Source organism: Anas acuta, chromosome 3 (assembly GCF_963932015.1).
Source record: "Anas acuta chromosome 3, bAnaAcu1.1, whole genome shotgun sequence".
NCBI lineage: Eukaryota > Metazoa > Chordata > Aves > Anseriformes > Anatidae > Anas > Anas acuta.
Genome location: NC_088981.1, coordinates 116,449,007 through 116,475,824, shown reverse-complemented (window position 1 = coordinate 116,475,824; position 26,818 = coordinate 116,449,007). Strand labels below are relative to the sequence as shown.

The 26,818-nt window shown below is 44.3% G+C and overlaps 1 protein-coding gene across 1 annotated transcript in view; it reads left to right on the top strand.

Moving 5' to 3' along the window:
* The window catches only part of FZD3 (frizzled class receptor 3), a 53,514-nt gene that overhangs the window by 22,533 nt on the left and 4,163 nt on the right, over window positions 1-26,818 (top strand). The window contains exons 3-6 of the mRNA XM_068678943.1: window positions 3,951-4,147; window positions 5,823-6,840; window positions 24,973-25,121; window positions 26,573-26,806. Coding sequence (XP_068535044.1) covers window positions 3,951-4,147; window positions 5,823-6,840; window positions 24,973-25,121; window positions 26,573-26,806 — 1,598 coding nt within the window. The remainder of the gene's footprint in view (window positions 1-3,950; window positions 4,148-5,822; window positions 6,841-24,972; window positions 25,122-26,572; window positions 26,807-26,818) is intronic.

The following is a 26,818-nucleotide window of genomic DNA, read 5'->3' as shown; positions in this document are numbered from 1 at the left end:
AGAATTTGCTATGTATACAGGAGGAGGAACCTGCACGGATCTCTGCGGCTTTCCTTTCCCCTTCATCCCCTCCGGAAAACCAAAAGAACAAAGGCAAGGAGGCAACTTCAGCTCGCTGGCAGAAGCCAGCCATGAAACCATTGCCCAGGCTTTGTCTTTTCAGCAGACAGGAATTGCAGGGACAGAAGGACCCGGGGCCACGCTGCTGGGAGCGGGGAGATTTCTGAAAGGACCTATGCTAATGAATAAGAAGATTCTGGGGAAAAGGGGAAGAAGAGACTGCGCTGCAAGGTGGAGAGCTCAGAGAAAAGCAGTGATGAGTTATCTGATACACACCTGCGTGGCAGAGCAGGGGAGGGATGCGAGGGGATTCAGCCTGAAAGAAATCAGGCTCATAATGCAGTTGCTGTCACTGGCCTTGAGGGAATTTACATGACCATAAAGCTTTTTCTCAGAGGTAGAAGGACCAGGGGGTGCACAACTTCACGGACATTACTCTGTTCGGTGATCTGGCTTATTTTAAGTGCGTAAGTACCTTCAGGAGCAACACAGGTATTTATCTCTTCTTAAACATTTATCTCTTTGCTTTCCTGGATCTCCCAGGACTTGGCCTGAATCGTTGAAATTTGTTTGGCTGTTTTATCTCCTCTTCTCCTTTTTTTTTCCCCCTTTTCCTCTGCACGTTGAGTTGTTCAACAGGCAGCCTTCAAAAGCACAACCCACTCGAACAGAGAGCCTTTTGTTAGGAGCCGAAGTGGAGTGGGGCTGAATGGGCTAAATGTCATCATTTGCGCTGCTTCCCCGGGCAAGATCATAAAAAAAACCCTCTCTTAATCTCCCTGCCTTCATTTTTAATAGTGAAAAACAATCTGTAGATGGAAGTGACTTTTCATTTTGGGAGCTGCAAAGAAGAAGTAAGATAATTTTAGAGTTAGGCTGCTTACGGGCACGGTGCTGGTTGAAAGAAGCTTCTCTTCCTCAGCTTTAACAAGGACTGGTTGTTGAGTTTTCTCTTTTTCTGTTGTCCAGTGTAGCCTCTCCATGATTTTAAAATAAAGGGACTTGATATAAATCATAGGAGAGTTTTTGTCTGCCTGCAGTTCAAGAGACAGAACAGAGAGAGAGGCCTGGAGCTGCTGGGAAGCAGAACAGCCAGCCCTAGTGGAGCAGTCCTATTAAATTATTCCTATTTAAGTAGATTTCTTCCGTGTTGTTTGGGGTGAGGATGTCTCTACTGTCTTTTGAGGAGTATGCCAAGACCATAGTCAAAACCAGACTTGCTCTTTGCAGGGATAAAGAACCTTAAGTGCAGCTAACGTGCCCTCTGGGGCACGAGGGACTTTGCCAGTGAAGATTCAATTACAGCAGCGTTACCTCAGATGTTCCAGCGTCTTCATCCTCCAGCTGCCATGCCAGAAGGGAGTGAGTTTCTGCAGATCCTTTATCTGAGAGCGTTGGCCCAACATTTCTTGAACTCCACAGCTCGGTGCTGTGCCCACTGCCCTGGGGAGCCTGTCCCAGTGCCCGACCACCTCTGGGTGCAGAACCTTTCCCTCACCCCCAGCCTGACCCTGCCCTGTCCCAGCTCCACACTCAAGGATCTTCCTTGCCCTTCTTGAACATTGGGACCACATCTGCCAGCTTCCAGTCAACTGGGACCTCTCTGGATTCCCAAAACCATTGAAAAATAATTGATAGAGGTGCTGAGATGACACCAGCCAGCTCTCTGGGATGAATCCCAGCAGGTCCCATGTGTGCATCCAGGTGGAGCAGCAAATCCTGCACAAATTTGGGGTTGATTTGCCATTACAACAGCCACCAGCCCGGAGCAGGGTGCAAGGAAATGCTGGTGCCTCTGTGCTCCCTCGAGCCTGCCTCCTGCTTCGTCCTTGCCCTGCGGTGGCTTTCCCCCATGCACACCTTGAGGTGAGCTGGCACCTCCCTAAAGGAGGGAGCTTTGTGCAAACCAAACACATCCTTAGCGAGGGAGAGCAGGAAAAGAGAAATTTCGGAAACATCTTAATGGAAAATCGTTAAAAAAAAAAAAAAAAGAGTAAATATTTAGTCAAGGAGAAAGTTTTCTGTGGGTAACAATGAGCTTGTAAATGTAAATACTTTCCAACCGTTGGTTCCTTTTTCCTCGTCGATAGCTGCAGAGGTTTTTGCTGCCTCTCAGGTAAGCCATTGCCAAATAGTTACGGCTCCGTTGTTATGTGACAGCATTTCCAGAAACCTGCAGCACCGGAGGGAATTCAATCAGCTTGGTAAATACTAATTCTATTTACAAACTTCAACAAAATCCCAACGTGGTTGTGTCTTGTATTCCCTCTTGCAAGGGCAGTCTTAAGGAAGAGGTAAGAAAGAACTGAAATGTGAAGCTTTGCCTTACTATTTTTGGTAATTCTCACTCAAATAGTCACAGCAGATGACCCTCTTTCTTGGTGGTGGTCTGTTCTGCCCTGTAATTTGGGGAAAGAAAATGTTGAATTGGTTTAAAAGACTTTCCAGGAAACTGCTGCTAAAAATGTAATCTTCCTAGCTCTCAAAACAGCCTACTCTTCAGCTGCAGCAAGATTTAGGTTTTTCTATATATAGCAGGTTCATTTCTGCTACTGCAGCAGACTGAAGATTAGATTTCTTGCTAATCTTGCCAGGCTGTGGAGAGGGGACTGGTTTCAGCATAATGGGCTTAGAAAAATGTATCTGGATGAGGGTTCGTGTTAGCTTACCCTGCAGTATTGCCCTTGAGCAAGCAATTGTCACCTTTTCCCTTCAAGCTTTATTTGAAACACAAGCCAAGGAAAAGAAGTGGCTTGCTGGAGGGCCACTGCTGGTTCTGCACTTTGGAGGTAGCAGAGTCATTGAACAACCCTACAGTGCTTCGTTTCATTCTAGTTTTTGTTTTATTCTTGTAAGTTCTGATGTGTTTTGCTATTTTGTAGTAACCCTTAACAGAAAAAGTAATTGATCTTGGGTTAATATCTAAAGATACGGTGAGGCTTTGGGTGGTGGTCAGCAATGGGAATTGGATATTGCCTCCTGAAGAGCTGTAAAGCCATAAGAACAAAATGAATCCATGCTGGATAACATGGGTTATCAACATGCACTGCTTTTCATGAAGTCACAAGTCTCTGTTCTATTTCTTTCCTTATTTCTTACCTTCAGAAATGCTTAAGAGCAGCTACACGTTGGCTATTTGTGGTCGATTTTCCCTCAGTGCTCCCAAGTGCTTCTATCACCGCTACCACCGTGACTTAAACCTGTTACAAGGCAACGAGTAGCACAAGACACCTCTCATTCATTTCCTTCTAGCTTTCATTTCAGAGCTTTCTGTTGATTAGGTAGAAAGAGGCATACCTGCTGTAACTTCACTCTGCTGCCCTGCTGAAAATATTGAAGGAATAGAGGTAGGATTTACAGTTACTGTGTAGGGATCCGAAAATCGTATTTGAAAAAATCACAGTGTGTTTTATTTCCGTACTGTGAAGGAGTGTTGCATTGCCTGATATTCCTCAGATTGTGGTCTGGTCAATTGAATTTTTTTTTTCATGTTATCCCTCTTAAATAAGCACTTAGCCATTCATGCCGTCCGTCATTTAACCAAGCGGTGCAAAGAAGTGCATGCGACATTTATTGGAGAGTGTGAGCCTGAGCCTGAATCCTCAGAGGTGTTTAGCTGTCTAATTCCCATCGATTTTGATGCAAATTGAGTACGTAAATGTCCCTTGTGAGTCTTTGTCATTGTCCCCAGGCTTCTTACTTGCCTGCCTTCCTAAAAATGCGTAAGTGCTGTATTATGATGATCATTTCTTCCAGCAGGAAAAGTTCAGAAAAAGAAGGTTCTGGTTGCAAAAGCCCTAACACCTCATTAGTCAAATTACAGCTTCCTGCTGAAATGTTCTACAAAGCTGCCGTTTGAAGCTTTTGAATTCTGCCTTTTTCTTTTCCAGCCATTTCATCCGATGGTGAATTTGGAATGCTCCAGAGATTTTCGACCCTTCCTGTGTGCCCTCTACGCTCCCGTGTGCATGGAGTACGGCCGCGTCACCCTGCCGTGCCGCAGGCTCTGTCAAAGGGCATACAGCGAGTGCTCCAAACTCATGGAGATGTTTGGGGTCTCGTGGCCCGAGGATATGGAGTGTACCAGGTGAGCAAACCTGCCTTGTTTCTTTCAGGATCCCAGAGCAACATTTCAGATCATAAAACATCCCAGATCATACTAAAACAGACAGTTTTAACGTGTTCCATTACCAGTGCCCTTATTTTCCCTTCCGTTTGTGTCACAGCTCGTTTCCTGGGGAGGAAACTGAATTCATGTTTCTATCATCTGCCCAGGAGATGAATTGAAAATTTCTGTAGGCAATTGCTGTAAGATGTGCGTGCGTATTAAAGGAATGAATTTACCAATCTAGTTTTCCTCTTCTTTGCCATATCTGCAGACCTGGCTTTCTTTGCTGTACCAAAGTAGAATGGATGATACTGCTCGAAATTCCTCTGAGAGTTCTGCAAAGTTACACACGCTGGAGATTCATAGCCCCTTCCTCTGAAGGGGAAGCCAGCTGGTTTTGCAGAGTGTGTAAAATCTCTGTTTTCAGAGATTCTACCTCTTGTTGAGCACATATGGAAAGACATTTTCAGCTCTAAGTTACACAAATCCAGGGAAGTGGTCACGGCACTGAGCCTGCCCCAGTTCAAGAAGCATTTGGACAACACTCTGAGATGTGTGGTTTGATTTTTGGGTGGGCCTGTGTGGAGCCAGGAGTTGGATTCAGTGATCCTGTGGGTCCCTTCCAGCTCAGGATATTCTTTGATTCTGTGAGCAAAGGGTTTGATGATGTTCTAATCTATTTGAAACAGAATATATGTGTAAATGAAAGCAATATCTTTCTGTTTTTTTTTTTCTAATAAGTGACTGTAACAGCTAATAAAGTGCAGGAACATGGTCAGGAAGAAATAGTCTCTCTTACAGTTGATAGGAGAGAATTAAAAACTTCTTTTAGCAACAGAGTTAAGTCAGAGGGTGCTTCTAGGTGCTGATAATCTGGATCAAAGATTGCTCTTAGCCTGTGCTCCAAACGGGTGCCTGGGTCCTTTAGGTACGGCCCACACCAGTAGTGAAATTTCAAAACCAGAGATAAAGCTACCAAAGCTTCGCTGTGTTACTGTTAGAGGGCCAGAACATGAACTATGGCAGAGGAACCTGCACATTTAGCTTATGCTGTGCTTGCTGAGGAGATAACATCTGGCAGAGGCAGCTATGCATGGAATCCCTCCAGTCTCTCCTTTAAAACTTTGGACTGCTTCTCCAGCAAACCTTAGACTGCCATCAGTTTTACCTAACTGCATCTTTGCCATAATTCCAATTTATTAATGATAGTAGCAGCGTTAGGTTGGATTTTTGGTCTAGCTAGCTCACTATCCTGTCTGATAGCTAGTGCAGTAGCATAGGGAAGGGGTTTAAAATGTTTTATAAAGTTGTTCTTCCTTAAGCATGTCATTTGAGTTTACAGTAAACCTAAATTTAGAGACTTCCTGAGATGGATTTTGTATCCTCACCTTTATGCTTAAGGCCCCAGTAAGCACCTTATCCATTTATTTCTGTTTTATTTTGTGTAGTTTCACCATCCACTGAGGTCTGGGAAAATAAGTTCTAGACTTTGTTTACACGTAATGTGGTATTTCACTCATTACCCATTCATTATTTGGATTAACTTTGTTTTCTCTGCAGTCCGTGTGTCTAAAGGCAGACACATAAATGATGTTGCTGGGCTTTGCAGAGTGTGTGTGTATTTCTTGTAAATAATTCTTGTCTTCCTTTCTAGATTCCCGGATTGCGATGAGCCGTATCCTCGCCTCGTTGACCTCAGTTTAGGTGGGGAGCCCACAGAAGAGGCCCCAATGGCAGTGCAGAGGGATTATGGCTTTTGGTGTCCTCGAGAGTTGAAAATCGACCCCGATCTGGGTTACTCTTTCCTGAGGGTACGGGACTGTTCCCCTCCTTGCCCAAATATGTACTTTCGTCGTGAGGAGCTCTCCTTTGCTCGCTACTTCATCGGAGTGATCTCCATCGTCTGCCTTTCTGCTACCTTGTTTACCTTTTTAACTTTTCTGATCGATGTCACAAGATTTCGCTATCCAGAAAGACCGATCATATTTTACGCTGTCTGTTACATGATGGTGTCGTTAATTTTCTTCATTGGCTTTCTGCTTGAAGACCGAGTAGCGTGTAACGCATCGAGCCCTGCCCAGTACAAGGCTTCCACGGTGACCCAGGGCTCTCACAACAAAGCTTGCACCATGCTTTTCATGGTGCTTTATTTCTTTACCATGGCTGGCAGTGTTTGGTGGGTCATTCTCACCATCACGTGGTTCTTGGCAGCCGTGCCAAAATGGGGCAGCGAAGCGATCGAGAAGAAAGCGTTGCTCTTCCACGCCAGTGCCTGGGGCATTCCGGGAACTCTCACCATCATCCTCTTAGCAATGAATAAAATTGAAGGTGACAATATTAGCGGCGTATGTTTTGTTGGCCTCTATGATGTGGATGCATTGAGATACTTTGTCCTTGCACCCCTCTGCCTCTATGTTGTTGTCGGAGTTTCCCTCCTGCTCGCTGGCATTATCTCTCTCAATCGGGTTCGCATTGAAATCCCGTTAGAAAAAGAGAACCAGGACAAGCTGGTGAAGTTCATGATCCGGATTGGCGTGTTCAGTGTTCTGTACCTCGTGCCACTGTTGGTTGTAATTGGCTGCTATTTCTATGAGCAGGCTTATCGAGGTGTGTGGGAGACGACGTGGATTCAAGAACGCTGCAGGGAGTATCACATCCCGTGTCCCTACCAGGTGAGAAAATCAATACGAGACATTTCAGGAGTGCAGAAACTGGATATTGAGGCTTTCTGCTAAGCCTTAATTGTCATCCCTAACTCAAAAGTGCTGCTCTTCCTACAGGGAAAGTTTCTTTTCATTCTCAAGGTATTTGGATGATGTCTTGGACCTTCTGGAAGACTAAATATTGCTGGGAAATTGGAGGTTTGCATCAGCTGCGTGGTGCTTCTTTTTATAGCTAATAGCTTTGGAGTTTCTGGTCCATATGGTACCTACACAGGATACAAGATGCTATTTTAAACCGACTTCAGGAACACGTCTTAATGAGTTTATTTCTGGCCTTTAGATATGTGGTAGAAGTTCTGCTCGGAAGGAGTTTGGCATTTAAGCTCAGTTGTCGTCAGCCTCCTTACTGCTTTTTTGAGTGCTCGTTCTCCTGAAATGGTTTTGTTGCCTTGATCAGCCTGCGGGTTCTGTGCTCATTTTAAAGCAATTCTGTGCTCATTTTAAAGCAATCTATGCATGTGTCAGAAACATAAAATCTTACTTGAAATGTCTTCTGATGAAAACCAGAGGTTACAGCTCATCCGTGCTGGTTGGTAAAGAAAATTACGTGTACCTCCTCTGTGTTTAACTGACTTGTCACAGGAACAGCATTAGATACCAAACTGTCCCCTGTTTATGTCACTTACGTTGGTGCTGTTGCAAAGGAAGTATTTGTGGAAGTATCAATTACTTGAATCCTGCTTTCCTTTTGGGAGCCAAAGTAGCAAATTGGTTTTGGAATGGTATTTATTAAATGCTTTCAAATAAGATGCAGAAAACAACTTTATTTCAGGAGGATTGTGCAGCAACCATCTATTACATAGCTGCACAAGCTTTTTTTTTTAAAAAAAAAGTTATTATTTTGGCTCTAAAGCAGTTAAAACACCAGCTGGGTCATCACAGCTCGCATTTTAATGCAATAAAATATCACTTAAAGCTTTGGCTTAGTTTATGTAGCTTGATAATAATCCTTTTATTACCTTTTAACCCTTTTTATTGTTTTCTCTGTTAAATTTTATTAGGGTGTGACTCTTCCATCCAATGTGGGAGCATTTTTATGGCAGGAAATCTCTCTCAGTGGGTGTGTTCAGTTTCATTTGCTTGATTGACTCTTCATTGCTGCAGTTTTGAATATGTTAAATTGATTGCTGCCTAAAAAGAGGGAAAGAGGAGGACAGAGTTTTCTCAGCTAATCCCAACTCCCCACCCATACGCCAATCTGAACAAAAAGTATTTTAAACGTTGAAACCTCTGCTGTGTAAGGACCCAAATCCTGGCTGGTGGAATAATGAACGCATGTAGGAAAATGCTACCCAGGTCTCTGGAAAACCGTTAACATAATGGCTCAGCAGGAGTCAAAAGAACAATAATGGTTTCATTCACGTCAAATTGGGTTGAAGGACCCGTAGAGCCGAGGGAGTGTTAGGAGGATTTTTCTTCTAACCCATCCAATTTTTTTTTTGTGAGCTAAACATGCTTCCCCAATTACACTGCCCAGACTTGTAATTAAAACAAATTTCCAAAGCAGTGGGGAAAAATCATTTTATGCTTAGTTCATGCAAGTAAAATAAATTACTAAATGAGGGGAGAATTTAAAGCTTTCTAGAGAATATCACTCACTTGCAAAATAACACCATATTTTTTTTAAGCCTTGATGATATCTAATTTTAAATATTCGAATTTTGGGTCCTGAAATTAGAATATCAGCTGCTTCTGTAATAGTTTTTCCTAAATAGAGTAGCAGTTCATTTCACAGTGGGAGTAAGTTTTACGTGCATGGCTTAGATGGAGTCGTGGTAGTTGGAATCTGCTCCTTGCATTGGCACACGTTTTCCAACACCTGGAACTAAACAGCCCCCGAAATGGAAAAAACAAAAAGATACCTTTATACTTTGACCTTGGTTTCTGGCTGCCTGGATGCTTCCTGGGTTGACCTGGCTGCGTATCACGGTGTTGGATCTGGGAGGCATCTGCTTTGTGAAATGTTTTGTTCTTCTGTCCAGCCTTACAGGATTAGATTCGTGCCATTCTTGCTGTTTCCATTAATCTGGCCAGCGTAAAGCTCGCCCATAGAAATAAATCTTTATTTTTTTTCCCCACAAAGACAGGAAATCGATATTCCCTCTTGGAGGAGGAGGTGGAGGACAAACAGGAGCTGGTGTTACCCTGCCCTGCCCCTCCAAGGTGCTGGGGGAGGCGGAAGAAGGATGGGGAAGGATGGCTCCAGGATGCCCCATCAAAAGTCGAGGAGAGGAAATATTGTTTCCTCGAGTCTCCTTTAGCAAGGAAAAGCCAACCAGTACATTGAGGGGCTGGGTTTATTTACAATATATTTGGTGTATCTAAGGATTAAGAAATTGAGGTGCACTTTGTCCACTGCAGGGATGTGCACTTTTTTATGTCTAATGACTTAAACACATTTGGGAAAGCAAAGAACTCAGGGAGCTGAGCTTTGTGTCAGCCTGGGCAACTTTAAACTCATTTTTAAATCCTGTAAACCCAAATTTTAAACTCATTCTTCAATGAGTTTAAAATATCAAGGTTTCTGTGTTAGATCATCCATCTTTCAGCATGAATAACGGGAAACTGAGTAAGTAGTTACCAGAAATATTCATTTGTGTGGCTCACAAATGAATTTTAGGCTGCTCACAGCAGCCTAAAAATGTTGTAGCCCATCCCCTTCCAGTCTTACCAAGGTCAGTACGTTCATTTTCTTGGTGGGGAAGCAGTGCCTTGTAATCTACTTTCAGCACAGTCATACTCAAATGAAAGCTGAATTTTTTGTTGATATCCCAAGTTTCACTCAGTGCCTTAAAAAAGAAATTCACGCTTGGCCTCAAAAATGGATTTTTGTTTTAGAGGAAGAAGAGTTTGTACTGCAGAAAATAAAACTAATTTTCCCTAGCTATAGAGCCCAGTACCCCCATCATGAGCACGCAGCATTGTAGCTGGGCTGTGTGCATTAAAATTCTGACCCAATCACTCAAATTTGATCTTTTTCATAAGTGCATGGTACAATTTGGTATCGAGATAAAGTGCAGAAGGAAGGGAGAAAAGCAAGGAAGCATGACGCAAACCAAGCACAAAATAATCCCATCTAGTCATCTGTTTGGGTGCGATTCCGTGCTTTTCTGCTGCTCCTGCTGGTTCTTTTTGTGACAGAGGTGGCCTGCTCCTAATGCAGAGTCAAACTTTAAGCCTTTATCACTGAGAAAATGTCCAATGTGACTATCTGTCATCACAATTTCTTTGATTTTTTGGCCATTCATAGCATGTTGTAGCTACTGCCTTGGCTTTTTAGGCTGAATCCTAACCCAAAGGTTAGCTGCTGGTTGTCTCTCTGTTATTTTTTCAATTTCCACCTTGCGTGTTGGTGGAGCGTGCTGTGCCTCGGTACCAAATTCAGGTGCTGGGCTGGGCTGGGATTTTGGCCAGTCCCTTTGCAGGATCCATCGGGTTGAGGAGGCTCTGGACATCACCTCCTCCAACCCCACTGCTCAGGAAGGGGCATCCCAGGACCGTGCCCAGTCGGGGTCTGAATTCCCGTTGCCATAAAAGCTGGAAGTTCACCTTTGCATCAGAAATCTCTTCTCAGACATATCTGAGATAAGGTAAAAAGTAGAGTAAAAGGGTTAAAGAAGCTTGAGGTGCATTTAGGTACCGTTACATGTGCCTGATCTCCAGGCACAGCGGCGTTTTGTTCTGTACAGGGAGACCACCAGAGGTTTGTTCCCCTGGGCAATAACAAAGCAAATCAAACTGGGACACGGTGACCTGCCCCAATTCGTGGAAATACATCTTTAAGATAAATTTGGCTACAAAGTGGAATAGATAGCGACGTAAGGCTGTCTCCAAGGATGGTTGTAATGCATGTTCCTCTTAGGAAAAGTAGGAGTTCACGTGGTCGACACGGCCTGGCTCTCTTGGAATGGCAGTTAATGGATGTTAAAAGCTTTTACGTCTTTTATTACCCGCGTAATTGAACTGTCTAAGGTAGTTTAGGCCTGAAAAGGTTAATTGGACTGATCCGCAAAATCAGGTTTCAAGCAAAATAATAAAGAAGGTCTTGAGTGAAGGTACGTTTCTGTGCAATCCGAGTGTAAACAGACTCTCCGGAGCTTTCACAAATGCCTCAGGGCTGGGCTAGGCACTGCGCTGGTGGGAAAGACATCTCATTTAGATATTAAAGAGAAGAAAAAAGCTATTTCAAAGATACTCGCTACCCTACTGCGAGTCCTTGAGAAACGGAACGTGAATTATCTTTGCTCGTGATGCGATATGCGTAACTTGCCCACCCATGGGGGCAAAAAGCTTCGTTGGGTTGAAATGTTTCTGTGCTAAGAGGAAACGTGGTGCTGCCTGCTTATCTTGTCAATGGTGTTTAGAAGTTTAGAAGGTTGGAAGGAGATGTGGGTAGCACACAGGATTTGCTGTAGATGGGGAAGACTTGATAACAGGATACGTTTAGTTTTGTGTTGTAAACTCACTCTCTTTTTTTTATTTTTCATTAGGAGCTCGGTTTTGTGCTGGGTGCTGACTGTCCAGTCATTGTTGCAGTATGTTCCAGGGAGATTCCTAAGCCCAGAACCAGAAGGAAAAGCAGTGACAAGAGAGCATGTAGAGATGCAAGGCTCTGAAATGCAGAGATGCAGCTGTGGGGTCTGTTTCCGACAGACTTAAGCTGTGAACAGCACTGGGCACGTGCACACTGTCTGCCCCACTTTGTCATCTGCGTCTTCGGTTTTTGGGCTTGGCCTCATATAAAGCAGTGGAATTTCAGAAGTAAAATAACAGGGACCTGTCATTAATCCCCGTTTATCTAATTTCAGATGTCTCCATCTGAGCCAGTCATCCTCGCTTCCTTTGCTCTGCCTCGGGTAGAAATGGGCACTTTTAGAGTGATTTGTTGGCTGTTCAGATGAATTGTACCCTGCCTTAATATTTTGCTTGGTTGAAGAGGTCACATTTGCTCTTATTTAAATATATTTATGTTAGGAGTTTTGCTGGAGAATTCGAGGGGTATTTTTGGGGGCAAGAAGAGGAGAGATTGGGATTTGGCTTTTTTTTCTGTCCCTCCCTTTCCCTGGTTAACTATGCTTATCTCTACAAGCCTTTCCTATTTTCCTTGCGATCCTTACCTTTAAAAAATTAAAACCTCCTTGACTTTTTTTTAGGGAGTTAACCATTAAGAGCGATGCTTTCAGAAGCTGTAGTGCTGAATGTCATTTCTATCAGCAGCAGCAACAGACGGTCAGTCCGGGCTCTTTTTTTTCCCTCCCTGCTTTATCTGTTGCACGCGGAGACGAGGCTCCAGTCTCGCCATGCAGCGATGTCAGACAGGCTGCTCCCGACCATGGGAGTGCTCACCCACTCTCTTGTGTTCATTGCTGGTGTCAGATAGAAAAGAGAGGATTAATTGCGGTTACCTAAGATACCAGCAGCTTAAAAGGGAGGAATGTTTCCTTAATAGTGCCTCTTGTCTGTCGGTGGCAGTTATATGTATCTAGTGCAGGCACAAAGGAGAACAAAGCTTGCTCATATATTTCTGTTAGTGTTTCAGTTGAGCCACGTTAGAGCTTATTTCAATGCCTTGACAATTAATAGCAGAGAAATTGTTTTAATATTAGCATTAATCCCAGCTGCTGATACTTTTTTTGATACTTTTAGGTTCAAGGATTTGTTGACTCCGTTTCCCATTTTCAAAGATGTTTTGATCTGATCGATTTTGTTTCTTACTGTGAATTTTCGAGGTCAGTTTAGACGTGTGGAAATGAACACTTGAGATCAGCATCTCTTCATTTCAGCCTCTCGGATCGCTGGCAACTAGGAATGGCTTCATCTGCTTGCTTTGCATCCTTCTCTAAAGCTTGCCCGCGTAATGGGGGTGAGGGGAAACGCTTCCAAGTGAGCTTAATTCCCTCTTGGCTTGGGCTCGTGCTTTTTCCTTTCCTTTCCGCCTGCTGCCCTGAACAAACACCGCAGGAACGTTGCTGAAACCGGAGACTACGCCTAGCTTCGTGCACACCCCTTTCAACACGGGGGAGCTTTCTTATGAACGGCTGCCAACTGAGAAGCGACCCCGGTGGTAACGTGCTGGTAGGCTGCGAGCCAGGTGTATGGGAGCGCTCAGTCATCTGCTTTTTGCAGTTCCTTCCCTCTGCTGATCCTCGCAGCTCGCGCTGCTGTCTTTGAAAGAAATTGCACAGGAGCAGAAGAGACCTAGGGGCAGGCTGCTGAACTCTCAGCTCCGGTTTTGCAGCCTGGATTTGGTTCTAATACACACAGAATAATCTACTTTTCTCTTTTTTCCCCAAAAAATTCTCGATAGGAATTTAAATTTACAGAAAGGATTTAAAATTTTGCGATGGCAAAGTTGTCTCGCATGCACTTAAGAAATGCTCTTGCAGCAGGCTGTCTTTTCCCATGGCTGCCCTGCGAGTGAAGTGTAACCCCTGTTGACACAGGCTTTATTTTCATGCACAAATGCTTTAGAACAATCGCACACGCGGACCAAAGAGAAGAAAAGATGGGGCTTGCAAACATCTTGCCAAAAACACTGACAAGAAGTAATTGTTGAGACGCGGAGCCTGCTTTTTGGGGTACAAATTGCGTTGGGATGGAGTTTCCCCGTTTTTCTTTGCAGCCATACACTGCATTTTCCATTTTTTTTTTTTCAATTTTCTTCCCTAATCAGGGGTTTTACCGTGATCTTTTTAAATACGAAATGTCTCAGCTGTTTTACCATCTGTGTTACAGTGGGGCTTCAGAAACATGCGGGGGAGTGCTCTGAGCTGGCTAAAGAAAAGAGGCTTTGTTGAGAAATGTCTTAGCACCATTTGTGTGTGGCACAGGCATAAAGGGAATATATTTAAAGATGTCTATAAACCTAGATTTCTCCTCCTCCCTCTTTTTCATTAGTTATTGTTTAGAATTCCTCTTAGAAGAGGTAATGGATTTGCTTAAATCTGCCCTCAGGAATTGCTTCTTGCTTGTTGAACGTAATTATTCCGTCCTCCAAAAAAAAAAAGCGAGGTAAAAACATATTTTCCATATTGCTGTTTACTCAGAAGAGACTGAGCAAATCCGAATTACGAACTCGACTTCTTTCAAAAACAAAAGTAATGTCAGCTCAGCAAAAGAATAGTAATCACCGGATTACGTCGCTTTCTAGGGGTGAGTCAGTGAATTTCGCCTGTTTTACAGACCTGGGAAGAAGAATATATCCCAGCCAATGTCTTAGATTTATTTTTAGCCTTAGTAAATCAGTGCTCGCTCCTTGCACATACAGGGCTGATAAATCCTGCAGAGGATACAGTGAATTCTCATATGCATGCCAAGGTGAGATAAGATTTCCAGTCAATTAACATATTGAGCGAAAGCAATCATGTCATTCACGTGAGTCATTTCTTTTTCTTTTTTTTTTTTTAAATTGGGTTGGCTGAACTAGAGACAAAGGGAAACGTTGACTTCTCAGCCATTATCCTCAGCCAGGCTGAGCTGGCCATGGCCACGTACCTACATGTGACTCCTCAAGGTCACCTTTTCATTTTTTGGGGTAGATTTTCTTTTTATTCACCATTTTGCTGAAGGCCGCTTGCCCAAGGAGGTCAGATCTCACCTCTTTTGAGTTTTCAATTTCATTCAAATCTCTTTCTAATAAATACTATATATCTACAGCAGCTTTTAATTCTGATTATTAGGGAAGTGATCTTTTTCCACTGGTGGTTTTCACGGCTATTAACACGGCAGCAAAGCCATGAAGTCAGGAGCTCTGTTTTCTTGGATTTTGAGGCACCAGTCAGTGGTAAAAGTCTGTTGCAGTACATGCGTTAGCCACCTCAGCAAAGATTTAGCTGATAAATTCAAGGAAATCACATATAATTTGTGTTGAAAATTTTAAAGAATGATGCATTCATTGGTAATTATTACTCCTATCACTTGGTTTCAGAGTCGCGCTGAGATTTTGCACAGTCCTGCCAAAATGGCTGTAGACCAGCTTGCAGATCAATCTTTAATTTGGTGTTGACTGTACATTTTTCCAAAATCTCAGCGAATGCTAAGTGAATTTCAGTCAGGTAGCTTTTGTTGGGCTCTCTGTAGCCTCCCTTGACTACTGCAGGGCTTGTTCTGCCAGCCCAAAGACACAAGGTTGTGCACCTCAGTGTGCTTAGTCCTGTCCCCACGTGGATTTCCATCATCTCATTAGTTGTTTGCAAGAAATTTCTAAAACTTCAGTCCCGGAAGGTGCTCGCATTGCAATATCATTGGGCTAGCAGCTCTGACAGTTATACCACTAACAGTTTTTCTTCTGAAAGCTTTTCAGGAAGCTGTAACTCCAGCCACCATCTCCATAGTGCCACGGGATTACGTGGGCAGCCAGCTCAGCTCCACCGTCAGGGTTGTGAGAGATGTTCAGTGGTTTGGTGTAGTCCAGTTCAGAATACTACCTGTAAGTAGAAAGGCAGTTAATAGAAAGAAAATAGAAAAATATTTATTCTCTCCATTAAAGAATTTTTTCTAATCTTGTTAGAACTGTACTTAAAAATAATAGCTCTGTTTTCATGGTGGAATGCAATTAGGCGTGTAAATTAAGTTCACCTATGAGACTTGTCCAGATTTCTTGCCATGCTCTCTCTCTGTGCCTTGATCTTGTGAAACACCCGCTTGGCTTAGCTGTGGTGGGGCTAAATAGCATGAAAATGCAGAGAAAAGAAAAAAGGCCCTCGCACGTTTCAAGTTTGAGTTTTAAATTATTCATGGGAACAAGCCGTGCTCCCCAGCATCATCCTCCCCCAATTACTGCTCTGAATCGCTCTGATTCCCAGAAAAGTAAATGCAGCCAGAGGGCACGGTACCCAGTATCTCTTCCCAACATCTCTCAAGGCTGGCTTTCCACACCAGCTGAGCCTGCTCAAGAATCAGCTGCAGCTTCAAAATCCAATTGAAGAACACAAGAATGCTTTATTGTATTCTTCTTGTATAAATAAGACTGTGTCTTCTTATATAAATAATAATCTTCTTATATAAATAAGACTATATTTGGGTTTCCTACAAAATGCCTTATTCACATTTGCCATTCATGCTTTATACTCTTAGTAGTAATATGGATTTTTACTTGTTTATGTCTTATTTCCTTATTAATATGAAATTTATGAATTTAGTAAGTATGAAATTTATATATATGACCTTTAATGTTGAATTGTGTTAAAACTACTGGTTTGCTCTAAAAATGCCAAGACCAGGGCCACTTCACAACACTTTCAGCATAGGAGAGTTGAAGTATGAACCCAAAGCTGGTAAGTGCCCAGACTGATAAGCAATATCAAAACTCAGGACGTGTCATCTGCCAGGAGCACAATGCTCCTGAACCAGTGCCGGGGCTCTGAGCAGATTGGGCTGCTGCTCCCGGTTGAAATTTGGGATTTGTCTGTCTGAAAATGCGTTATTGTGTGTGGTTAAGAGCTCAGCTTGGATATCTGAAAGGCTCCCATCTCTAATCCAGAAGCAGCTGTTTTAGGAGAGAATTAAGGGGGGGTTTGAGTAGAAGGAGAGGTTGGACGTGGTGCTTGGGGACATGGTTCAGTGGGTGACATTGGTGGTACGGCGATGGTTGGACCAGATGATCTTGGAGGGCTTTTCCAGCCTTAATTTTTCTGTGATTGTATGAAAAAGGGCATTAAGAGCTCTTCGTGTTGCACCTGAGAGTAGCTGAGGCTGCAAGGAGCTGTGGGTCTGTTGTGCCAAGTGCCCTGCTCATGGAAATGATGGTTAATATTCCGTTCACACTATAATTTGGAAAAGATCTCCAGACTAACACACGCAGAGCTTCTGGCTGTGGAGAAGAAGGGAAATGTTTTATCCAACCACGTGCACTTAAAAAAAAAAAAAAAAAGAGCTATTTGTTTCTTCTCCCCTGAACTCCTCTGCTTGTGCTTGAAGCTGTGGTTTGGCTGATGTTTGGATCTTTGCAGAATTGCCCTAATCTGTTGCTTCTGGTTTCATCTGCAGCAATTTCCCAGCGCGGCAATTACTCACTCAGCACCAGCATTGGAACAAATCGCGCCTCGTGTGCAGGCAGTTTCTTCCAGCACGGCGTTACGGGGCTGACTGCATCGTGTTGGCTCCAAAAAAGCTGTAAAAAAAAAGAAAAATAAATAAATAAATGAGAAATAATGAAAGGGTGCCAGAAAGACGGCTCTGTTAGAGCTTGTTTTGGAGGAGGAGGGTGTAGGAGCGTAGCCTTGCAAGAGCAGAGCGAGAAGGGATGCAGTTAGGGTTTTAGAAACCCAGCTGGGCAAGGAAAAGAGCTGCTGAGGTCAAATGGCAATGCTGATACCGTGATTGTGAATTCAACTTAATTGGAAAGGAGAAAATAAGGTGATAAATTGGAGGCAGGGAGGAGCTCAGGACTTCAGGATGGAGCTGGGTTGCAGAATGGCTCGCGTGCTGCTGCTGTGCTGCAGCTCGGGGCTTGACCTGACCAGGGATCCTCCTGTCTGCACCTAGGCAGCAGGATTTGGGAGTGGGGACGTGTTCCAAGCTTGGCTTTAGTAAGCTTGCTGCATTCTGTCTTGCGAGAATTGAATAAATTTAGGAAAGAGTCAATAATGCCAAAGATCTGAATCCAAATATCCTGTCAGCGGCAGAGCTGACAGAAATCAGATTTTTCTGGTTCATCAGATTTCTGGTTTGTTCTGTTTGCCTGACTCACTGTTTAATTCCAAAGTAAGTGCTGATATCTGAAGTCAGAATGCTGCTTGTGTTTCTGAATGGCAACAGGGAGCTCTGGCTACGGGACAAATCTGCTAAATGCAGACAAACCCCCCGCAGTGACCCCTTGGATTCCCCAATCTGAGAGATTTGCCAGTAATTCAGGTCAGCGTCTCCTTCATCTTGGCTTAATCTTCAAGCAGAGTGTGGTGGGTGCCAGGAAACCTGCATTTGCTGATAAATTATTGTTTCATCTCTCAATGCGTTGCCTCGTTTTATCCCACAACCTCTGTTTTTGCATCTTTTTTTGGTGAACATTGAGATGTAAGAAAAATATATTGGTTTCCTCCCGTGTTTTAGACACCTGTGGATGAGTCGTGCCTCGACTTGAAGTGATAGCCTGTCATTTTAATCCCTGCCTTAGCCACAGGTCTGCAAGGGAAGAAAAAAAAAGGTTCCTTGGAGGTGTTACATCAGCTACAGCTCCCAGGGTGATCGGGAGACGGTCTGAAATGACCCAGCGTGAGGAATGTGCCCAGGAACTGCGACGCGATTCTTCTATTCCAAGTCAAGAGGAACAAAAGGAATAATAAATTGTGCTGGGTGGGGAATTGTTGGATTGTTTTTCTCTCTGCAGAGCGTGCCCAACTTCAGCTGATACAACCACAGGAGAAGGAGAGAAGGGACAATTCTCTCATGGTGGTGCACTCACGAAGCCTTATTTCTGATGTTTAACGCCTGCCTTTGGTGCTGAGAAACTCCTGACACCAGTTCCAGGGTAAAAAAGCAGAAGGCGGGTGCTTGGGCAAGCTCTCTAATTACAAACCCTGGCTAGCACTTAACAAATCACTTGCTGTGATTGAATGCCATCTTCCACTTCAAGATAAAGCCACAAAGGACAAGATGTCCTGATAGCTCCGCAGAGATGCAGCTTTCCCTTGATTTTCCTCTCCCAGAAGCTGTTTCCTGGAGCTGCAGAACCAGCGTGTCCTGAGGTTGTTGCAGGACAGCAGCAAGTTCATCTTCGAGGTCGTAGCCTCTTGCCTTCAAGTGAAATCCTCCTAAAATGCATTGCATTTTAGCTGTCCTGTAGAGACAGCCTTCATAAGGATGCATTTTTGGGGCACTTAGGTGGAATTCTTGGAAAAAAAATGAGTTTTAGACGAGTTCAGCACGCTGACGTGGATCTGCAGTACCCGAGCTAACACTTCTGTGGCAAATAAATTCCCCCCAGAACAGCTGATAGCCCATTAAGATGGTAATTTTGCAGCTTTTATCACAGTGCCTTATTTATTTATTTACTTGCAGCTTGCGTCAGGTTTCTGAGCTGTTGCTGGCCCCAGTCCTGCACAGGCTGATGGCTTTGCTTTTGCTTCCACTCCGGTTATGCAGCCGCTCGGTAGTTATTAAGCAATTCTGGAGAAGGGTTTGTAATGCTTTTCCGTAATTGTTCTAACCATTTAATTGTTTTACTGTGAGCCAGGGGGCAAAGCTGATGGATGGCACTTTCATGCCTCTGCAGCCGAGGAAAGAGCAAACGGGAGCAAGAAACAAGGGGCAGCAGTGTTCTCCTGGGACAGCAGCAACCTCGGAAATTGGGCGCTCCGGGCCCTGAATGTTCATTTTTATTCTGCTCGGGACGGTCTGGATGCCATCGGAGCCATGTGGCTTTTGATATTTAGAGCCGGAAAAGTCTCCTTTTGTTTCTTTCAGATGCGGGGAAGTCTCCTGATCCTGGTGTGACTGCCTCACCCAGATTTGAACCATTCTGAAGCTGCTGAAGGACGTGCTGGCTTCCTCAGCAGCTCTTAAACGAGGGATAAATCAGCTTGGCCATCACTGTTTTATAGCTGCTTGTAGTTTCTCAATTCTCCTGCTTGTGTTGCCTGGCAGCCAGAGCGGTTGCGTGGATCCTTGTTTGCTTGTTGGGTAAAACAGGAGAGTTGCAAGATCGTAATAAACTGGGAAAACAATTTGAGTTTGCAGAGAAAAATGCTGCTGCATTGAACGAGACGCGTCAGGGTAATATTCTGAATTTCAGAGCCATGACAGTGATGGAAATGGTTCTGAAAGGCAGACTGCTGGATCACGTTCCCTTCGGTCTTTCCCCCCACTCCTCCTGTTCCCAACAAAAGGATGGGTTAATTTGAATTTCATTGCTTTGGATCCTTAGGGAAATATCGAATGATCGCTCTTATTGTGGAACCGTGCCCCAGAGGAGGGGGACAGGTGCTGGGTTTGTGCTTTCGCTTCCCATGTGCGGCAAGCTCATTAGTTTGTGAGCTCATACACTGCAGCGGGAAGGGGCCGCTGCTCTCTGCCACGAAAAAGCGGCCGTGATTGATCGTCCAGGGGCAGGAGGGGAAAATATTCAGAAATCAGTTATATAAGCATCCTAAACGAGCAGCGCACGGACAAAGCGGCATTGTTTTTCCCCGGAGGAGTGCTGAAATTGATGTTTTTAACCTCCTTTCCCAACACCTGCTACCGGCAGCTTCGGCAGGGAAGCAAAGCGTTGACACCGGGAGACGCAGGGAGGCGATCAGGTACGGGGGAAGATGGAGCAGCACCACCAGTCTCCTGTCCTCTTGGAGAGATTCTCACCTTGAAGGTCTTCAGCACAGCTCCGTAAGGTCCAGAGGAGAGCTGTGGCTCTAGCTTTGAGCCAGCTGAATCATTTTGAGGTGTTCTGAAAGCCTCCTGAACGCGACAAAGAGGAGAGCTCAGCTCAAGAGCAATCAACCACACCTACGATGCCAAGCGGGCAGCAACGGTGCCAAGTGGGAAACCGAAGAAAGGACTGAATGAAATCATTCCGTAGACCTTCGCAGTTCTTTCAGCTGATAACACGTTGTCGACCTACCCAGCGGTGTTACTTTGAGGTTTTCTCCTCGTTGGCTGCATCTGCAGCGGAGCTCCATCCGTAAATATTGAAGGCATCGCTTTGCTGAAGTGATTCATGCTTCCCTGTGCCAAAAAAAGTAATGTCTGAGAGCTGCTACACGGAGCAGTGTTTGTAGCTCAAACAGTCGCCCTCTATTTTTAGATGCACGGTGGAACCTTTTATTAGCTTTTCGCAACTTGGACTGCTCACAGAGCAAGGCTGGGAGCTGAAGTCGATGCTCGTGCAGGTCTGATTTCGAGGGGAATTAGTGGAAAGCAGAATCTGTGGTTGACTCTGAGCTCCTAAAATTGGAGAGCTGAGGTGGGCTGGATGGTGCTGCAGGTGCCAAGGGTATTTTGTGAGCGAGTACACCTTCAGATATTCGCTTTGAAAGCTGAATAACTAAATCCCCTTCCACGGGGAAAGGGTGCGAGGATGTTCCCTGTCTCTGCATGAAGGGTGGAGGGAAGTAGCACGTTGCCATATGGAAACGACTGCAGCACATCAGCATCTCGTAACCCAAAAATGTACCTAAGGACACTCAACTCACCTTATAAAGCACTCTTACATCTTTTCTTGATGCTTCCAGCTGCAGTAAGAGCATACCAGGCATGTATCAAAGCAGATCCAAACGGCGACAGGCTGCCTTTGCGGGGCTGCTCAGCGTAGCTCCTCCAGAGGATAACTCCAGGCGTCTTTATTTGGGAAATATTTTGTGTACAAGTTCAGAATATGTGTGTGGTTACACAGTCAGATACTGGTATCTCGGTGTTCGGGAGGGTAAAATCAAGTTTCACCAAGGAAGGTTTGAATAGTCTGTACGTTCACATTTTAATTCTTAACGTTGCATTTCAGCTTCTCTCTCTCTGTTTAATTGCATCAATAGTTTTGCTTTCAGGGATGTTTTTGGAACAAACTTCGACACTTGGAGCAAACAATATCAGTGGTGTAGTTTTTGCCCATTTCTTTGTTGTTCTTATCAAAGGCCTCCCACATTTTCATTCACAACCTCCTCCTGGAGAGAGATTTTCTCGGAGAATACACTTTTAAAAGAAACGCTTCTTATTCTTGCCACCTCTCAATTTCCAAACTGTATTTCCCCACTAGACTTCAGTGTTGGTACTTTGAAAATAGCAATCGTTTTTCATTCCTAAGCTGAAATACTTCTAGAAGAAAGAACAACAAATGTATATACAGTTTCTTTAGATGTTTCCTCATATCTTCACTCCTAAGGAGGTAGGACCAAGTAGTGCTTAAAGAAGCGTGCGTGTAGTTAAGCTCAAAAATGCTTGCTTATATCCTGAATTTTTTAAAATGCAGACTGAAAGTTCATTAAGCGCCATTAGCATATATGGCACCACAGACCTGAAGACCTGACTGTCTCACTTTTTCTTCATTTCGCCCCAAATTTGGGTGACTTCTCTCTAGCCTCAAGTTTTCCAGAGTCTTTCTGCAAAGAACTGACAAAGGTGAAGTACCGGTGCTTGTCTGCAGCCCCTAGGAGCGCGTGATATATTATTATATATTCCCTGCATCATTGTTCTCCAAGAAGATAAGCAGAAACTGGGGATATTTCCCAATTTTCATTGTCATCTTTGCACACGTGGAAGTTGTATGGCTTGTAAGGGAGGGCGAGATGTTCGGTGGGGCTGGAATTGCTGCCGCTGGTGCCTCGGCTCCGTGGTGCCAGGGACCTGGATGTGGTCGAGCCCTAAAGCAGAGCAAGTTCGCAGGTGCTTTTGGAGAAGATTCTGCCTTTCACTAAAGGAGCAGGTGAAGTTTGGATATTCCAGGTCAAATTATAATTTCAATATCAGGATTATCGGTGTTTAATGAAAGAAAATAGCAGCGTTTGGGGCTTGGAATGACATCAGGACTGCTTGGAAAGGGGCTCGGAGGCTTTGGGTTTAAGCACCTGATATTTATGGCTTTATATTCCTGGAGTGGGACTTTCAGCTTGGGTTTTTCCTATGTTAATAACTGCAAATGCCTCATAATCCACAGATACAGATTGTTTAAAGCAGGTGCAGTCACTTCAGTTTTGATGATTTCTGAATCTAATATGTGCTCCTCCTTGAATTGCTGGCTTGGTGCAAAGAAGCTTATGGTCGAGAAGAATGTTTAATGATGTTTATTAACTTGTTTTGCCAGAGAGCAGGATGTGCTTCGCTGCACCTGAAGGTATTTGCTCCATTTCTTTATTTCTATTTTTACCTGGAATAATTTGTAACACCCAGCACAAACATACCAGGCCAAAAAGTTTTGACATCAGTGATTTAATACAATATTTTCATGGAATTAAAACCTTTTATTCAGTGAAATAGGGGCCTGATGGCTCTGATACAACACAGTCAGACTCGATCAAGAGCTACAAATGCCCTTTAGGAGCACCGAGCTTTAGTGCTAGAACTGTCATTTTATTCTTCATGCAAGAATTACAACTAAATGCACCTCAGGCAGGTGGTTATGCTGGGGATGGCTTGGCCCGGCAGACAAGCATTACATGTAAATAAAAAAATTTACCTGAGCATTGCCTACATTAAGAAGTGATGAATTGCACCATTTATTCCACTTCATGCCACGTTTGCGCATTATGAAACGGGATAATAAGGTTAATTTTTGAGAGCTTAATTTTGAGAGCTTAATTTCGGTGGGTAGTTTTATATTGGGTAATTGTTAATATCTTTTCCTTGGGTGAAACCTCACAGAACGGCTACAAAACCACCTAGAAAACTTCATGCAACGATGAACCTGGTGAAATACCGTATAAATAATGCTTGTGATACTTCTAAATTGAGTTTTCATCCATTATGAAAGATTGGCAGCTAGTTTCTGAAGACCAGAACCGATGGTCCTGAATTCTGGTTGTGTTCTGGTCCGCCACGGTTGTGCCGCGTGATTTTGGGTAAGGTGCTTAAATTCTGCTCTCCAATGGTGATGTTAGTCAAAAACATGCAGTAACGCAACGAGTTAGAGCAAAAATTGCAGAATTTTTGCTGGCCCATTTTGCTGGCTGAGCAGTGAGGTGCTCTTGTGGTTGGAAACCCGTCACACTCCAGTCTGCTTCTGGCAAAGCATCCTGACACAGCGACTACCCAGCGAGTTCAGACTTTGTGTTTTCCGTTTCAAGCAGGCCAGAACCTACCCAAATCACTCATTTTTCTCATCTGTGTCAGCGTCAGTCTCAAAGCTGTTGCTTCAGGTACCTCTTGCTGCAAAGAAACCTGATTTTGTGAGTGTCTCCCCATGATTTAACAACCCCAGACCTTCCTGCCCTACTAACCCTTGACCCATCTAGGGATCTTCATTATCCTCTTACGTGCCTTCTTCATTTCTGTTGTGATCAGGAGAATTTAAGTGAAGAGCAGTCAAATTTCCACGTTTTAAACATCTTTCCCAGCCCACATTACACATCGTAAAACCATTTCAGTGGGAACCTTGCACTGCCACCCGTTTCTTCAGGCTCCTGCTCGCTGCGGGCAGTCGTGTTGCCCTGGCTGGCTGCTGCCTGTGCCGAGACTTTTGGCCGGAGCCTCGGGTAGGATTTCTGGTCAGCAATCCTTGAGATGTGGCAAAAAGCAGGGAACCTCCTGCTAGACCCCAAATCACTCAACAACCAGCAGGTGTTTGAGCTCTAGAGGACCTTCCGTGGGGAAAGTGTAAGTAACAGTGTCCCACAGTGCTTACAAAAGGCTAAATTACATCAAAATCAGCCGTTAGTTCCTTCTACAGACATCTTTTAAGAAGACCATGGTGTGTTTCTTCAGGCACGTGCTTTAGGTCTTCAAGATTTGTGTTTGAAGTTGTTTTGGGGTTGGGTTGTTGAAGTCATTTTGGGGGTTGGGTTGTTGAAGAGTGCCTCAATACCTGTTTGGTTTAAAACTACTTTACGGCCTTCCTGGAAGCAACATATTTGTATTTTTTCCATGCGTTTTCCAAACAACTCATGTTTCAGATGACTCTTTGCAAAAATGTTCATCGTGAGCTTTTTCAGATCCAGCCGGTGCCGTCAAAGAAAAGGGAAGAGGTCGGAGGTTTGTCCTACCTCGCCGACTCCTCGAGTTCCCAGGGGAGGGCAGGCGAGGGTGAAGCCCTCCCTTGAATGGGGGGGAATAAAGGGCCAGTGTTGAACATCCCACAAAGCCTTTTAGTAGGACTCTTTCCCAACAGCGTACGCAGCACCTGGTTTTATATCGGTTAAATCTGTCAAAGAAACGACTCTTCATATCTTGTAGACTAGAAAAGATTTCACAAGTTATTCAGGGCGCAGACAAAAGAGCAGAAGTACAAATAAAGGCCAAGACCTCCCAGCAGCTGAGGCTTTTGTTTCACTCCACAGTGGGCTGCACATCACGCTCGGTCGTGCTCTCTAGAGCCAGGAAACAAAGGAACCCTGTTGATGTTTACTTTGGCTCAAGGCAGAGACAGTTATTTTAAATGAGTTAATAAACACGGCAGCGAACTACGATGGTCTGTGTAATGTTTTCTCTCCTTTTTCCCCTCTGTAGGTCACTCAGATGAGTCGTCCAGATCTGATTCTCTTTCTCATGAAGTATCTCATGGCTTTGGTAGTTGGGATACCCTCCGTCTTCTGGGTTGGAAGCAAAAAGACCTGTTTCGAGTGGGCTAGCTTCTTCCACGGGCGCAGGAAAAAAGAGTGAGTATTGATATCTAAGAGATAAACTAGCTGGGAATGGGCAAATAAACTCATTCCTCATTGTCCTGGCGTAGTATTTTGATCAATCTTTTATGGAGGCAAGGATGGGAACAGATAGGGTCAGCTTTCTTGGAAATCTGTCGTTATTTACAGTGGAGCAAGAAAGGACAGGACAAGAAACAGCTCCAAAAAAAAACCTGAAGAAGTGTGACACATTTTGCCATAATTATTTTCTAGTCCCAGAAACAAATTTACATTGTTCTCTCTGTTTCCAAAATATTTTTAATGAGAAATGTAATATTTGGTTAAATATTAACAACTGCTCTGCCTTACGCTGAGGGGTGCAATTGATGTTTTCATTTCTGAAGGTACCTACCTGCCCAGCTGAATCAGACCTTCAAATTGAAAGCAAACCTAAGCTGTTTTCACCATGGTTGCAGTTAAAAGCCATTGTCTCTGCTCCTAATATTCACGTGTGCGTTAGACATCAGTGCCAAAGCAGTTTGATAAAATTACAGTGAGGGTGTGTTGCAGCTTCCTGAAGGCTGAAATCAATTTAGACTGAGGTGTGGCATAAATTTAGGGACAATCCATGTGATTATGTAATAGCTACGAGTAGCAATCCTCCTCGTGGTCAATATTGCCTTGTAAGCAGCTGTAAATGAGCTCCACAAACACAGCAAGCCTTCAAGTAGTGCAGGATCTGCTTGGCTTCGACTTGTCCCATCCATAGCAGAACTGGCCTTGTGCAGGGGTTAAAGGAAAATTAAATCCTGTAGAGTTGGGGCAGAGTTGTATTTATTCAGAAGATAACCCAGTGAGATATGCACGGGGTTAATTTAATAACATTTTAAGACGTACATACATTTAGGTGGGATTTACGTGGGGGTGACATACTCGTTTGGTGGGCAGAGGACAGGAATAGAGTCGGCAAAGGCAGAGGAGGCTGTTCTAGGCTGTTCTTGGACCTGCAAGAAAATGAGGAGGAGAAGCGGGGGCAGATGGAGGACACTGAACGTGAAAGAAAAATACAGAGAATGGGGGAGGAGAGGAAGAAACATCTCCACAAAAAAAAAAGAGGAGTGCAGGTGTGGTAGCACCTCCTTTCACCCCGCTGTGGTGGAGCAGCCGAGCACGGGTCCCTCTGCCACCCCTTGGCAGCAAGGGGATTTCACAACCAAGAGCTGTGGGACTGTAAGCGCTGCGTGTCTAGGCCGGAGGAGCAGATGCAGGGAGGATGGAGGAGACGAGAAATGAACCTCACTGAAACATCCAAACGTAGGGGAGCTTCGAAATTAGGTAAATGGAGCCATTATGATGTAAATAAGCGGCCTGACTTGCCGAGCTGTAAGATTTGACTTGTTCTGCTCGTAAAATGCTTCCAGTGCTGTTGCTGCGATCGTTTTCCTGCCTCTTATTGCAGCAATTAGCATTAACTATTCAAATTGCAGAGTTGTAAACGAGAGTCGCCAAGTGCTGCAAGAGCCGGATTTTGCTCAGTCTCTTCTGCGAGACCCCAACACCCCCATCATCCGAAAATCCCGAGGCACTTCCACCCAGGGCACCTCCACCCACGCCTCCTCCACCCAGCTGGCGATGCTGGACGACCAGAGGAGCAAAGCGGGCAGCGTCCACAGCAAAGTGAGCAGCTACCACGGCAGCCTGCACCGCTCGCGTGACGGCCGGTGAGTGTCCTT